Consider the following 17,495-nt stretch of genomic DNA (forward strand, 5'->3'; position numbering starts at 1 on the left):
AGAAGAACAATGATTATAACCACAACCCCAGCACATACTGGGGACTATCTATTGCATGCAAATTTGGAGGCTGGAAAGGGCAACTTTACTGGTTACATCTGTAAGTTGAAAATTTCATACCAAATGCATTTGTCCTCTAAGAGTCAAGTATCCTGATAGAAGTTATATGAAGATTTAAAGCAACGAAGTTATGATAATTATACCTGTTTATGTTCTAACAGGGAAATGGACATATTTGTGAGAGAAAAGGGGATTGTATAATTTCAGGCACATCTTTTCCAAATGATTTCTTCTTTTTTTTTTCCAACTGTTTACTGACTTATGGATTACTCCATATCCCCAAATGTTATTTGTGTCCTTCTATTTCTAAGTTTTTATTCCTTAATTGAAATGACATCATATAAATTCATACTATCAAGAGAAAAAAGAGAAGTAGGTCTGTAAGTACTATTTCTGGACTCTGAATGGAATTATAGTTTTAGATTTTTTTGAGAAATCTTACTCAAAATAAGGTTAACAGTTGGTTTGGGAAAACACTTGGCTTTAGGTAGGAAAAACAAAATATTATGTCTATAATATTAAAAAATTAATTTCTCTCTTTTTTTAAGATTTTATTTGAGAGTGAGAATGAGAGAGAGAGCACAAGCAGGGGGAATGGCAGAGGGAGAGGGAGAAGCAGACTCCTCACTGAGCAGGGAGCCTGATGTGGGGCTTGATCCCGGGACCTTGGGATCATGACCTAAGCTGAAGGCAGATGCTTAACCTGCTGAACCACCCTGGCACCCCAAAAACAAAATTAATTTCAACAAAGAACCACGAGATGCACAGGATACCAGGGCAGAGGGACGTAGAAGTTGTAGAGTTCAAGCACCCATTTGACATGTGAGGAAATCAGACCCAGCAAGATGAGTGACTTGAACTCTGGTCAGCCTCTGGCTTCGTTCACTTTCCCAGCAGTCACTTAAGAGTGACTTCAGGCTGGCACCTTCCCCACTTCTGCAAGTTTCCCTCCAAAACCCCAGTTATAACAAAAACCATGACCCACAATACGGAAAGCTCAGGCCAACAGTTTGCCAGACCATAGAGGAATGTCCACTCATCTTAAGGAACTTGGCATTTACTTGAGGAAACAACCTAGGGCATTTCATCATTGAGTCTCATAAAGACATGCTATCATGGCCTTTTGAGGGAAGGCGAGAAAATACTTCATCATGCCCAAACTTTCTGGCTCCTGGCTCAGAGATCCAGATTTTCTGCCTACGAGGAAATGGGCAGCCAGCTTTTTATTGAGACAGATGCTTTGAGGGCAAGATACAGGGATTCTAAGCTATTCTGTGGGATCAGAGAAGACTTTCTAGTAGGGAATGATCTTCATATTCAATAGACTTTTTTAGTAATTAAGTACCTGAAACTTCTCTGCCAAAGGGATAGACCAGTTTTTTTTAACCATGCAGGGCCATTTCTTTGTGAGTGGTGTGAGTGCTAACCCAGGTCTGAAACACAAGCTCTGCAGTATGTGTCCCTGAGAGGAAGCTACTTAGAATTCAAGGTCTGGTTTGAGTAAGAATTGCCTTCTTTTGAGGCATTGTCCTGCTCTTCCTCTGCACCTGTGAGGCTTCCTGCCTCTGCATGGGTGTATTTTCACCCCACCCCATTCCTTTGAGCACGAGGGAGGTTTCTTCAGGAGCAGTCAACACCTTCCAAAGGTCAATGACCTCTAATCTCAGGTAAACCTCCCACGGCATTTTCGCTATACCAGAAAATGACACTGGACTAGATATTGCAAAAACAGGAGCATTGCAAGAGGACATACCTTTATCCATCTGTAGATGTAACTTGTCTCTTGGCCTACTCACAATCTTTATTTTTCTTCCTGACACAAATGGCTAGATGTGAGAGTGAAACTTGGGGCATAAGGACACAATTGTTTTGGGGGGTGGGCTGTAGGAGGGTTGAGCAAAATCTAAAAATGCAGCCACAAAAATGTCTTTGTTTCTACTGTAATACGACAATCTTTCTTTTTCCACCTTTAAGCTTGTAGGATACTTTATGATTTTCCAAGTGTTATATATATTTCTACCCAACGTTTATAGATGACTTAGTGGAAAGTCAGAAAATTTGAGGGGACAAATTGGGAATCACAGTTCTAAAACTAGTGCTCTTTTCAATAACCATGCTACATGGCTAGGTGCTTATAAGGAAGTGAAGAGAACATATCCATGGCCCATTGTGAAAAATAGTGCCAAGTTTGGAAGCATGCTCCTTCTTATTTAACTACCTGCTCATTCAATAGAAAATAGAATCATGAATTTGTAGCAAGAGAAAAAAATCTTTATCAAACACCAGTTGTTAATTTTGCCCACATTAACACTTTGCTTTCACCTACACTTCTGCTCTCACCTAATATTTCATTTTATGTCATTATTTCCTTTTGGGAAATAATAATGAAATATGTTCATGTTCTCTTCATTGCTGGAAAGGACAATGTATCGTAAACAGTTCTTTTAAGTATGAGAAGTACAATGTCAAGATGGCTAAATTTAATTCTATTAAGAAATTAGAGGGATATTTGAATAAAACCGGGAGACTCAGTGCTTTTAAGTATTCTACCACTCATCTAAAAGTCCTCTGAAGTGACAAAAGATGTTTAAGAAACAAAATAAATTTACAAATGCCTGGAAAGACAATGGAGAGTATCATTACTGAATCAGAAATATTGAAGCATCACAAAACTCAGATAAGATCTAATCAGCGGAGAAGTAAAACCATAGGAAAGCATAGTTTTAAAAACACTTGCTGAGAAGATTGGTGTGGACATAAATTAACTGTAGGGGAGTTTAAAGCTAAGAGTCAATAACCATAAGAAGTTGAGAGTCAGGATGATTAAGTGGGAAGCTAGATCTCTTTGTTCTCTTTTTATTGGATTAATAAGTAAGAAGCAGTTGTGTTGTCCATAGGACAAATCCCCTTGCTAGGCACCAGGTACGGAATGGAAGAGCAATGCCCCAGTGTAGAGAGATGGGGAGTCCACAAGCTACTGGTCCTGCAAACTCCTTCCATTTCCCTTCTTAAATCACCCAAGATAGGTGAATATGTAGAATAAGGATTCTTAAATTTAAAAAGAAATGAACATAAAACAGTGTCAGTACTATTTAAGGAAAAGTAGCATAAGAGGTCCCAAATTCAACAAGCAGAAGAACTAACATCTAGTGAAAAGACTTAATAGAGTAAACAGAAAAATAATTTAAAATATATTTGTCTTTTGAGACAAACAACAGAACAATGCATCCTTTTAAAAGATCAACAACTCAAAAGGATAATGGACCGCTGAAAAACAATTAATAACCTAGAATAGAAAATTGACTAAGTTTTCCAGACATGATGAGAAAGGATAGAGAAAAAAAAAATATAAAGGAAGTCAAGAGATACATAAGACAGATTCAGAAGATCCAATATCCCTCTCATGGGAGTTGCAATCTTGGGGGAAAAAAGGAGGATAAGAAGGAGAAGTGTAGGAGGAGGAGAAGAAGGTAAAAAAGACGGAGGAGGAGGAGGGATGGAGGATTCCAGAAAGGAGGAAAGACCTGAATCCTAAGATGTGAATGATCTACTGGGTACTGGTTAAATTTCCTGTCTCCAGGAATAAAGAGGAAAGCCTCACGTGTTTTCAGGGAAGAAAGAAAGGCAGTTTACACACAGAGGAATACGAAATGGATTGCTTCAGACTTTTGTAGGTGATAATGGTAAAAAAGATTATGAAGGAAAATGATTTTGAACTTAGAATCCTATACTCAGCTGAACCAGCAATCAAATGAGAAAGCCACACAAAAACATTCCGATATACATGAGGAGTCACGAGTTTAACTCCCACGGACCTTTTCTGTAATAATTGAACACAGACCTCAACAAAACAAACAACGAAATAACTAAAGAGGCAGGTGAGACGCCTGGTAAAGTAGTGAGTGAAGAAACTGATGGACTCTGGCTTAACCCAGGTATATGAGGTATAAAGAAACAGAACCAAAAAATTAATAAACAAATGATACCCTGGAAAATGGGTAGGTGGGAGAAAGAAATATTAAATTCTTCTCCTGATCTGGAGAAGACTCTCGTCACTAACTGTATCTACATTCCATGTATATGTGTTAAATATTAAAAGAGAACCACTAAAATAATAGCGGGGAGAAATACGATATATAACTTCCTAACAGTGACAAGGAGAATCAAATGTATCAAAGGTATGAAAGGAAAAGCATTTAAAATTAAAAAAAAAAAACAGAAAATGTAAATGTTAAATATAAGGATGGCAGGAATCAATTTAAACACATGAGTAATTAAAGTATTAGGTTTAACCATAAGGAGTTGCCAATGTTTGTTTTTGACCTACAAAAACAGCAATTTCATACGGTTCAAGAAAGTAATATTTCATAGCTTATATTATTTTATTAAAACGCAGCTTTCACATTTGATTTAAAATAAATCTATATGCTGCTTGTAAGAGGGCTACATTTTCTGAAAGTGATGAAGACTGAAATAAAGAGATGACTGTTGAAGAAAAAGCAGATGTATAAATATTCGTATCAGACATGACAGAGAGCAAGGTAAAGTAGGATAAAAGGAACAAATCTACCGAGAACTGTACGAGTCATTTCTCATGTATCTGACAGTTACATTGAAATACATGAGAAAAAGAAAAACTAACAAATCCATAATCACAGTGGAAGACGTTTCCAGAAACGGTAAGTTTGAGAAGACAAAAGCATAAGTAAGTTTAGAGGATCCAAATTACATAGTTAGCAAGTTTGTTCTAATAAACTTAAAAAGACAGTGGTCAGTTTTTCATGGCATGCATGGAAAACTACAAGAAATTCCAATACAACTATCTGAGAAGCTGTGGCAAGTAAGGAGAGATATTCATGAAGGTGGTAGCATTTGGAATTAAAGTATTAAAATACCAATAGCCGTCCCATATGCCATCAATAACTAATTAGAATATGGGATATAGAAAAAAGATAATATTCAAATAGTACCACCATCAAAAATTTGTACCCAAATAATGATCATAAAATATAAGACCTTAGAATAAAGAAAACTATAAAATTTTATTAAAGGATGTGAGAAATACCTAAATAAATGGAGAGACATATCATGTTTCTAAATGGGAAGACTAAATATTATTAAATGTCAAATTTTCCAAAGTTAACCTATACCTATAGCTTTAATAATATATTACCAATTAAAATGGCAACAGTTTCTTAAAAAAAATTCAATGCCTGACAAGCTAATTCTAAAGTATACACAGAGAAAAAATCTTTAAGAATTTCCTAAAAACTTACAAATTTACCTTAAAAATAGGCAAATTGATCAATAATTCAAATCAGTGGGTAAAAAATTCAATTAATGATATTGAGATAATTAAAAACTCTCTTTTAAAAAAGAAAGTCCTCCTCACATGAAAAGACACTCAACATTACTCAGCATCAGGGAACTACAAATCAAAACCACAATGAGATACCACGTCACACCTGTCAGAATGATTAAAATTAGTGAGTCAGGAAACAACAGATGTTGGTGAGGATGTGGAGAAAGGGGAACCCTCTTACACTGTTGATGGGAATGCAAACTGGGGCGGCCACTCTGGCAAACAGTATGGAAGTTCCTCAGAAAGTTAAAAATAGAACTATCCTATGGCCCAGCAATTGCACTCCTAGGTATTTACCCAAAAGGTACAAAAATACTGATTTGAAGGGGCACATGCACCCTGATGCTTATAGCAGCATTATCAGCAATAGCCAAATTATGGAAAGAGCCCAAATGTCCATTGAGTGATGAATGGATAAAGAAGAGGTGGTATATATACACACGCACGTGCACACACACACACACACACACACACACAGACATACACACACACTGGAATATTACTCAGTCATCAAAAAGAATGAAATCTTGCCATTTGCAATGACATGGAGGGAGCTAGAGGGTATTATGCTAAGCGAAATAAGTCAGTCAGAGTAAGACAAATAGCATCCAATTCACTCATATGTGGAATTTAAGAAACAAAATAGATGAACATAGGGGAAGGGAAAAAAAAAGAGAGGAAGGCAAACTACAAGAGACTCTCAACTAGAGAGCAAACTGAGGGTTGCTGGAGGGGAGGTGGGCAAGAGAGGGGCAACGTGGGTGATGGGTATAAGGAGGGCAATTGTGTCGAGCACGGAGTATTATATGTAAGTCATGAATCACTACATTCTACTCCTGTAACCAATATTACACTATATGTTAACTAACTAGAATTTAAATATTTTTTTAAAAGTCCTCCTAGCTTACACAACACATAGACATAAGTTCTAAGTGAATTTATGGATCAATGCATAAATACCTCACAGATCATAAAAGTACTGAACGAAATTGTAGGAAAATTTATTTTAACTTTAAGATGAAAAAAAGGCTTTCCTAAACCTCGTGAACTCTCCCTCCCCCAAAAGCAAAAACTAACAACAAGGAAAACAAAAGAAAATGTCTGATACATACGGCTTAAAAATTAAAAACGTAAATACGGCTAAGCAGAACATAGAAAAAAATCAAAAGCCAAGAAAGAGAATAAGAAAAATAACTAAAATCATTTAATAGACAAATTATTCATATATGGATATATAGAAAAGACTCCTCTAAATCAGTGAGAAAAAACAATTTAATAAAATCAAGAGCAAGGGATATGAAGAGGCAATTCAAGAAGAGTAAGTATAGGGGCGCCTGGGTGGCACAGCGGTTAAGCGTCTGCCTTCGGCTCAGGGCGTGATCCCGGCGTTATGGGATCGAGCCCCACATCAGGCTCTTCTGCTATGAGCCTGCTTCTTCCTCTCCCACTCCCCCTGCTTGTGTTCCCTCTCTCACTGGCTGTCTCTATCTCTGTTGAATAAATAAATAAAATCTTTAAAAAAAAAAAAAAGAAGAGTAAGTATAAAGTACTAATGATCATATCAAAAGCAGCTCAGTCTCGCTGTTAATCAGGAAAATGCAGATTAAGACAAGAACAAAGAATGTTCACCTATCAGACTGGCCAAAGTAAAAAACATGTTGGTCATATCAACATTCGAGTGCTGGTGAGGAAGCAAGCGCTCCTTGGTACTGCTGGCTGGAGCCTAGCTGGGCAAGCTTTTTTGGAAGGCAATTTGCCCATCTCTCAGAAGTTGAAATATACGTTCCTTGAACCCAGAAAGCCACTTCTAGGAATAATCCTCGAATAAATATACGTGCCGTTCATTGAAGAATTATTTGAAATAATAAAATAATAAAAAATGGTGATATAAATAATCATATAGCCACATTATGGAATATCATCGTGGAAGTAGTATAAGGAATGAGGTGAACCGGCACTGACGTGTAAAGATCTTCAGACATAGTCAGGTGACAAAAGAGTGAGTCAAACAACAGTGTGTATGATACAATCCCATTTATGTTAAGGAAAAGACAGAATGGGCGCAAATGAATCTTTGGGCAATGAAATGCCTGAAAACGACAGGAAGGAGGCTTTTGCTCCTTATTTCCATAACAAAAAGGAAAGGGAAAGAAAGACAGGCTTGAGAAGGGGCTCTTCATTAGGACTTGTCATAATCCACCCATATCACACATTGGCTTAGCACGAGTTGCTGTACATAGCAAAGCTCTACCTTATCAATATGGTTTCACTCACATGTGGAATGTAAGGAATAGCAGGGAGGACTACAGGGGAAAGGAGGGAAAACTGCGTGGGAAGAAATCAGAGAGGGAGACAAACCATGAGAGACTCTGGACTCCAGGAAACAAACCGAGGGTTACAGAAGGGAGCGGGGTGGGGGGATGGGGTAACTGGGTGATGGGCATTAAGGAGGGCATGTGTTCTGATGAGCACTGGCTGTTATACGCAACTCATGAACCACTGAACACTACATCAGAAACTAATGATGTGCTGTATGGTGGCTAACGGAACATAATATAAGCAAATAAAGAAAGAAACAAATCGATAAATGTTTGGTAGAATTTTAAAAAATAATCAACTCTGCTTGACTCCTATTTGTAGATTCCTTCTTGCGAAGGGAAGCAAAGTCTGAATTGTAAGAGAACTAGAAAATGATTTAACTAACATCTTAATGACACAGCAGAAGTTATGTATGTGTGTGTATAACATGTATATATATGTATATTTATTTGGATGTTCAGATATATATATCCAAATAAATATTGACCTGAGTATTCACTGTGTGGAAGCCATGATCTAATTTTACTGATGGTCTTATTTCACAAAATATTCCGAGAACTCTGTTGTAGAGCTGTTGTTCCAAACTACGGCACGTGTTTCTCGGCTAGACGCAATTGTGGAAAATATTCAGCTCTTGTGAGGGTGCATTTGCTTTTTAGAAACAGCCAGGAGGTATTTGGAATGAGGTCTGGTTGGGGAGATTGGGGATTTCACTGGCCAGCAATTTCTGCTGCATTTAAAGCTATTGATCTCTTGGTCGATGGTTAAGTCAAGGAGGGGAGGGAGTGACGGTCTGCATGCACAGGGAAGTTTGAGAAGTGTCGCTCTAAGACACTGGCTTCTAACTTCTGCACAGGAGAATCACCTGGGAAGCTTTTATGAACCTCACCAAGGGTGCCCCAGAAACCAATGAAATGAGAATATTTGGGGGTAAAGCCCACGTCTTAGTGGCTTTTTAAGCTTCTTAGGTGATTCCAGTGGGCAGCCAAGGCTGAGAATCGTTGGTCTAATATTCCCATCTCACAAGCTGCTGGCTAATATGCTAAGTTCCCAGGGAAACCCCAGTGAAAGCGCTGAGTTTGGACTCACCCAGGTCCAAACAGGAAGACCAGGGCTCGGGCCATCTGTTTACTATGGACAAAACTCCTACCCAGTGACTTTAATGGAACTCATCCTTCCAATTACTCAGAAGAAAGTCTCTCTGGGTGAATCCCGCTCTTGTATCAGGATGCAAAATGTGGGTGCAAAAGGGCAATTTTTAATTCATGCAAACATTCGGAGGTTTGTCTTAAAATTCTTTACAGTTACAACTTGCTGAACCCTCTTTGCTTCATGTGGGAGTAAAAGCCTCTGGGGATGGGCCAGAAATACCTGGGATGTACTTGCAGGGACACCGGAGGGATTCTGTGGATCTAGCGTGAACACAGAACTGCACGGCCACGTTCTCTAACAGGCCGGTGCCCTGTGGAGCAGGTCTTGCTGAACCTGTTATCAAACCATGCGGATTGAGAAATGCGGCTGTGCTTGAAGTTTTTCAAGTCTCCGATGGTGTTTGACATGCATTTGATGATTATATTTGCTGACATCTTCCAGATTTTGCAAAGTGAAGTCCCTGCATCGTTGAGAAAGTGATTTAGCTAGAGGTCTTTAACGAATTACAATTCATCACTGCAGTGGCCTTTGATTTTAAATAAAAATATGTCTCCAAAATTAAGAGTTAAGAGGAGAATTTAAGCGAGAATATTTAAACCTCGTACCTGTCTGTACTGTCCTATTTTTGCCCATGTCTTCTGATCGTTAGTGGAGCTCTATCTGATGTGCCAGATGTCCTGGGCCTATGATTTGTTTTTTATTTTTTATTTTATTTTATTTTTTAAAGATTTTATTTATTTATTCGACAGAGATAGAGACAGCCAGCGAGAGAGGGAACACAAGCAGGGGGAGTGGGAGAGGAAGAAGCAGGCTCATAGCAGAAGAGCCTGATGTGGGGCTCGATCCCAGGACGCTGGGATCACGCCCTGAGCCGAAGGCAGACGCTTAACCACTGTGCCACCCAGGCGCCCCTGATTTGGTTTTTAGTGCTCTTCTGGAGGAAGATTTTGATTTTTTTTTTCACCTATTTATACTAAGTGAATCAGTAATGTTAAGTGAATCAGTAACCAAGTGATCTAGATAAGAGGATTGTCAGAGGCTTTATGTTTTGGGTGTTTGGGCTAGAAGTCAGAAAGAAGAAGAATGCAAAAAGATTCTGAATTCAGGGCAACACTTTAGTTGGAATGGATGGTTTGATGTGAGAAGAGTCATCCCAGTGAGGGAGAAAATAGGAAAACTGGATTAATAAATTCTTATATCTGATTAAAAGAAGAAAGAAATGAGGAGAGGTACATGCCAATGAGCTTGACTGCAACAATCATTTTGCTCTGTATATTTTTATCAAAATATCATCTTGTACCCTTAAGTATATACAACTTTTATTAAAAACAAAAAGAATGCACATGGAGTAGAAGAGTGTAATCAGAATCAGATCTCTTTCTGATCTTTTTGAAAAACATAATTGCTATTCACCACCTTACGGAGGTGCTTTTTTCCCGATTTCATTTTGCTCTTGGCTGGTTTGGCTTAAGGGATGAATCATTCTGCTCTCTCAGCGAACAGCTTTTAGAATAGAATATAACGCTCATTTCTGCTAAGAGAGCCCAGAGTCATTGGAAAGCAGTGTGTTTCCAGCAAGAGACTTCAGTACGTGCCTCAAGTAGCTTATTAACGCAAAGCAAGGATACTGTCCCAAGTGCGGGGCTGGGGAAAAATAGTAAAAGGCTAAAGGTCAGCCTGAAGGTAGGGTTTCTGGTGAGCAAGTCCCATCCAAAAGAATATAGCGACGGCAGCCGTTGCAATTTATTAAAACCAGTTACTCTGAAAGCCTCAAAAGGGGCTCAAAAGGAAGGAACATGTAATAAGAAGCGTACCATGTGAAAGGTCTGACCACCAAGGTGAGTCAACCAACTGATGCTCTCTACCCCACAGAGATCTACCAGGAGGGATATCATTTACTTTGTAAAGAAATACAGGGCGTTATTTGATACAATGTCTTCCTCCTGGAGCTGTGCTTGCAGCCATAGTGACAGGTGTTGTAATCCAGGCTGCTCGCCCTCAGTGTATCCCATTGTTCCGGACCAGGCACCCTTTCCCCCAGTCCCTGGAGTGTAGGAGGCAGACAGCTTGCTGAACGGAGCTGCCTGGCTAGGGGTCACAACCCTCTGCGGTGGTAGCACCCACTGGGGGCTCCACACCCTATCATCGTGAGCAATGCTTCCAAAGGACTCTCCTCTCTCCAGAGCTCCCTGTGGGAGCCACGGAGGCCTTGGCTGGGACTGCATCACAATTCACCTGTCTCATCTTGCTCCCTTTGCTCCCTCGCAGGTGTACGGGCATTGCTTCGAGGAGCACACCACAGAAACTTTTCTGCCTTCACACCTCCGTCTCAGAGTCTGCTTCCCTCAGAACCAATTTGCCTATATATAAGTATGTTCTGCTTGAATGTAAGAAATGCTTTGGAACGACCAAAGTGACTAGCCCTGCTGGGTTGCTGGAGCAAAAAATACTGGCACGGCATAGAAAATATACAGCAGAGCTGAAGCCTAAGCCTGCTAAGGGATGCCACACCTGAGAAATTTACATTTGACTCACCCTCTGTCCCAGTAAATATTCTAAAATGTGCTGATCTATTGTGCACCAGTTACCTACACCTGGGGAGCAGGCAGATCGGTGATAAGAGCTTCTAGAACAGACCGGCTGGTGTCAGGGAGGGGCTGTGGGGATCCTCACGAGAATGGCCAAGAAGAACTTGCTTTTCCTATCCCAGTCTCCCATTTCGTTATCAGCTCCTACTAGACTCAACTGTTTCTATATGTTTGCCACTTATGGATCTGTACACCCTCAAAATTGTATGTGTGCACATCTTTTTGCTGATATAAAACTTTGCCATTGTGACCGGTGTGCCAACCACCATTCTCGTGTCTGACCACGGCAGAAAGTTGGGATTAACCCTGGTTTCTTCCCTTGATCTCATTTTCTGTACACACAGCACCAAGGCTTGTTGATTCTGCCTCCTAAATATCTCTAGAATTCCCTTTTCTTCATTCCATCTACCTCTTCCCCAGTGTAAGGACAAATATCTCTTTCCTAAACTATTTTAAGGCTTTTTAAGCGGTCACTTCGCCTCTAGTCTTGAATTGGAATTCCATCTCTTACATCTATTAAATTCTCTAAAGTTCTTCATTCTTGTCTCTCCCTTCCCCTTTTTTGTCTATAGACCTTCCTTGGGAGATCTCATCTACTTCTGTTGCTTGGATTAATGTTGATATGCTCAAGATATACTAAAGATGCCATACTCTCCATCTGGGACTTTTCTCCAGGGGTGTAGACCTTTATATCGAACTGCCAATTCTCAACTGGTCAAAAAAGGAATTGACCATTTTCCCCTCCCACTGGCTCTTCCTCCTCATTTCCCATTTCAATGAATGCCACAACCTTCTTCCTGCCCAGCTGCCCAAGGCATAGACCAGGGTGTGGTCTTTGATTTGTCCATCTCGCTAATTCCCCAAGTCAAGCCAATCATTCTTAACTCCATCTTCTTTAACATCTCTTGGCCTTACCTCTTACCACCACCCCTATTATAACTACCCTGCTCTTACCCCAAGGTCTGGTCTAGCTTTTTTTATTCTTAAGCTGGATTTCTGCATCAGCCTCTTAACTGGATTTTTGGTCTGTGCTCTCCTCCTGCGATCCCTTCTTCATAGGCCAGTGAACATGGTCTTTCTAATCTGCAAATCTGCATTCCTCTGCCTAAATTCCTTCAATGCCCATTGTTCGTATAATAAATATCTTTGGCTTATAAAAACCCATTATAGTCTGGTCCCTACTTGCCTCTCAAACAATCTTTCTCCCCACATACTCCCACTGTCACTCACAATAGTCCAGTCATTGGAATTCCTCGGTTTCTTGAATGTACAATGCTTTCTCTTACCTCTTTCACGCCACATTTTCTTTCCCTATGTTCTTTGCTTAGATGTGTTCAAGGCTCCATCATGTGGAACGATCCATGGCCATAATCATCATAGTATTTCAAAGCAATTTTTAGAAAAAGGAATTCAGGGCATCATAAATTATATAAACCAATTCGGAGAACATGTTAGGAAAATGCAGGCTCTTTGCTGATCCCTGAATATTTTCCAGGGTGTCCTGGTAGCTTTATGTGAAAAGAGGATGATGTAGACTTTTATGGATTAACTATCAAAAGTATCTAGATTAGTGGTTCTAAATTGGGTTGTTTTGCACTTCATGACACCCTTTTACAATGTTTGGAGAAATGTTTGTTTGTCACAAGTGTGTGGTAAAATGCTAACTCATCGATATGAAGAGAGGCCAGGATGCTGTCAAAAACCCTGCAGTGCCCAGGGCGGCCTTCCACATCAGAGAATTATCCAATCCAAAATGTCAACGGTACCAAAGCTGAGAAACCATGACCTAAATGAAATTAAAATTTCATATTTCACTCAGGCACACTTTTCTATTCTAGCACAGAACATAAAAAATATTAATCTTGCAACAAGATCAGAGTCCAGTCCTAGCCAAAAGCCCTCGTTCTTATATTTTGATTCTTTCCTCTCTAAAATGGTATTTTAATACCTATCTCATGGGATTGTTATAAAAATTAAATACGATGATGTATAAGAAAACCCTTAGTTCAGTGTTTGGAGAATAGTAGTTGCTCAATAAAATATTTTAAAAAACCAAGTCCAACACATAGAGGGTGGGGTTTATGAGGTGGCGATGAAAGGAATTTACTCTGAGTGGTTCCTGAGTGCCTCATTCTTTTTTAGGCTCTGTGCATGCGTGACCACTTCTGAGAACACTTAAGAGAAGAATATGCATTGACGAAAATCCAAAGAGGTACACATACATACTTTTTGTTCTTCCCGCTCTATGGCTGCGTTACACTTTTCTATCCCGCAGCTCCTCAAAAAGTCTCTGAGATAGCCAAATAGGGTTCCAAGTCCATATCCCAAGTAAGTGAAAACCATAACGTGAAGAGGTGCTTCTTCAAAGGATTCAACAATTGGCTTATCATAAAAATGTGGCCTCCCATTTTGCTGAAAACACAAAAGAAAACAGAAATTTAGTTCTCCTCCATTACAATAAAATATATATTTAAAATTTTGGACTTCGAAAGTTTTAACTTTCAAAGAACATGTTTAAGATCATAAAAAGTGCTTAGAGAAAAGTAGAAGTTGATCATGAAAGAAGGTCATCAGAAAGGTACATTTTATTTTCCTACCCCCTAAAAAATAATTGATTCAGGCAAAAATTCTCAACAGATGCTAAATCCATCAAGTAAAATGTTAATGAGGAATACAGTTTTTGCAAGATGCCAAAGAATCAGCCCATCAGTTACTCCCTAATCACAAATCTGAGGTTACTACCTTGACCGGATGATCAAATTCCATCACCAATGTTGGAACAAGAGCCTCTGTGCTCTTATCATAAGGTAATAATCAATACGCGAATGGTGCATTTAACGTGAATTTAGTCACGTTTTCATATCTAACTTCCATTTCACAAGAAACATCAGGATAAGGGAATGTGGCCAATGACTGCATGAGGAAGCAATCAGATAATCCACAATGTGCACAGCGAAGGAAATTATTAACAAAATGAAAAGGCAACTGATGGAATGGGAGGCAATATTTGCAAACCAAATATATGTTAAGGGATTACTATCTAAAACAAAGAACTCACACAACTAAAAACCACTCCTATAACCTGATCTGAAAAATGGGCAAAGTCCTGAATTGACATTCTCCCAAAGAAGACCTACAAAAGGCCAATAGGTAGATGAAAAAGTACTCAGTATCACTAATCATCAGGGAAATGCAAATGAAAACCACAATGAGATACCACCTAACACCTAGTACGGTATGGGTACTATTGAAAAAGTAAATGATAACAAGTGTGGGTGAGGATGTGGAGAAAAGGCAACCCTTGTACACTGTTGGGTGGAATGCAAGCTGGTACAGCCATTATGAAAATGTACAACCTATGTGAGGTTTCTCAAAAATTAAAAAACAGAACTACCACATGATCCAGCCATCCCAGTTCTGGGTATGTGTCTATAGGAAATGAAATCAGCGTCCTGAAGTGATATCTGCACCTCCAAGTTCATTGCATCATTATTCATAATAACCAAGATACAGAAATAGATCATCGAAGTGTCTGTAGATGGATGAATGGATAAAGAATATAAAATATTGCAGAATATTATTTAGCCACAAAAAAGAAGTTAGTCCTGCCATTTGCAACAACGTAAATGAACCTGGACTACATTATGCTAAATGAAATAAGCCAGGCACAGAAAGACAAATACAGCACGATCTTATTTATATGTGGAATCTGAGAAAGCTGAACTCACAGAAGCAGACAGTAGAATGATGGTTACCAGGGGCACGAAATAGGGGAAATGGGGAGATGTTGGCCAAAGTATGTAAGTCTTTGATTATAAGATGAATAAGTTCTGGGATCTGATGTACAGCATGGTTACTACAGTTAGTAACACTATATAGTGAATTTAAAATTTGATAAGACAGGGGCGCCTGGGTGGCACAGCGGTTAAGCGTCTGCCTTCGGCTCAGGGCGTGATCCCGGCGTTCTGGGATCGAGCCCCACATCAGGCTCCTCTGCTGGGAGCCTGCTTCTTCCTCTCCCACTCCCCCTGCTTGTGTTCCCTCTCTCGCTGGCTGTCTCTCTCTCTGTCAAATAAATAAATAAAATCTTAAAAAAAAAATAAAAATAAAAAAAATAAAATTTGATAAGACAATATTTCTAAAGTGTTCTTTCCACACACAAAAATGGTAACTAGGTGAGGTGATGCATATATTAATTAGGTTGGCTGTGGTAATAATTTCACAATGTTTACATATATCGAATAACATTGTACACCTCAAATACATACATTTTTATTTGTTAATTATACCTCAATAAAGCTGAACAAAAGAAGAAAAAAAGAGGGGTGGTGGAGGGGACTTAAAAGACACAACCCAATGCAGTGTGTGTTCTTTCACTGGATCCTGTTTTCTTGTTGTTGTAAAAACCTGGTTAAAAAATACACATTTTGAACAACTGCATAAACCCAAATGTGCACTGGATATATATCTTATTAAGGAATTATTGTTAATTTTGTTAGGAGTGATACTAGTATTACAGTTAATGTGAGGAAATACTTCAGTGCATGCTGAAGTATTGGGGAAATTAAATGCTATGACACTTATAATTTTTTTTTCAAATGGTCCATCAAAAATTAAATATATATATACATGAAGGAAGTTTTGGAAAATGTTAATAACTGTTGAGTCTATAGGGCGCCTGGGTGGCTCAATCGGTTAAGCTTCAGACTCTTGATTTTGGCTCAGGTCATGATCTCAGGGTTGTGAGATCAAGTCCCACGTCAAGCTCTATGCTGAGTGCGGAGCCTGCCTAAGATTCTCTCTCTCTGTCTCCCTTGCCTGCTGCCCCTCCCCCCACTCTCTCTCTTGCTCTCTCTTTAAAAAAATAACTGTTGAGTCTAGGTGGAGGCCATATGAATGTTTGCTAAATTATTTTTTCACTTTTGTGTGTGTTTGAAATTTTTTGTAACAGAAAGTTACAGGAAGTATTTCTTTCTTTATATTAGGTGTCAATATTCCAGGAGAAAGTAACTTTCAGTACCAAACCATTCTAATTCCTGTTTAACTGATTTGCACGTAGTAACACAATCAATACTGGCTCAGTGGATTAGTGAATAAATTATTCCTAAGGCCAAGGTTTAATTAAGTTTTAGTCTTTAATAAGTATTTATACATTCATTCATTATTTCACTCAACAAATATAATGTAATGCCCAGATTCCCATTTCTCAATGAGAAGTGTTTTGACCACTTGTCACTTTTAGTGAATTACAGGAAATGGTCAAATGTCTACTCATATTTAATGCATTAATTTAATTTGCACATATATATTTAGAATGATGCATTATATAAAATCTTATTAATTAGAAGCATTGTTTTTGCTATTGTCATAATCTTTGTTGCCACAGCAAACACTGTTTGATTCCATCAACACAGTTGTCTAGAGTATGTCACCTTCCTATCCCCTGTATCTTTTGAGCTGCAATATTTTGGAAATATCGATGTGACTTAGTTACTGCAAGTTTTATCCCAAGCCACAAAATATATGACAATCAAAAAACTCTGTCTGTAGATGAGTATTTTTTATGTCTACATCGCTTGTTTTTAAAGCAATTTTTAAAAAGCCTTTTTATAATGACATTGAACACTTGAATTGTTAAGTCAAAACCCTCATGAGATATTATTAAATATTATTAAAATTCCTTGCCTCCTTATTTATGCATTCTCTCAGGTTACTTCTCTAGATACTCCAAACTAACATGGATGGATTTGCTCTTGTCTCATATGTCTTCCCCAAGTATTACCTGGTGTCTCAAATAACGACAGTGAGATGGCATTGCTTAATATGAGGTCTTGAACGAGAGGTTATAACCAATGCCTTGTACTTGGGATTACAGAGCATTCAATGGGTGCCTATTGTGAGCTGACTATGTGCTAGGTTCTGGGGATTCAAAGATGAACAAAACAGACCGGGTCCCTGGTTCCTGACTTCTTCACTCCTTCTCACTATGTCCTCCCACCTGTCCTGTAGGTCTG

General features: G+C 38.8%; 1 protein-coding gene across 1 annotated transcript in view; it reads right to left on the bottom strand.

Moving 5' to 3' along the window:
• The window catches only part of SPTLC3 (serine palmitoyltransferase long chain base subunit 3), a 134,447-nt gene that overhangs the window by 88,172 nt on the left and 28,780 nt on the right, over positions 1-17,495 (bottom strand). The window contains exon 2 of the mRNA XM_008703358.2: positions 13,708-13,893. Within this exon, the coding sequence (XP_008701580.1) occupies positions 13,708-13,893 (186 nt within the window). The remainder of the gene's footprint in view (positions 1-13,707; positions 13,894-17,495) is intronic.

Source organism: Ursus maritimus, unplaced genomic scaffold (genome assembly GCF_017311325.1).
Source record: "Ursus maritimus isolate PB19 unplaced genomic scaffold, ASM1731132v1 scaffold_22, whole genome shotgun sequence".
Lineage (NCBI taxonomy): Eukaryota > Metazoa > Chordata > Mammalia > Carnivora > Ursidae > Ursus > Ursus maritimus.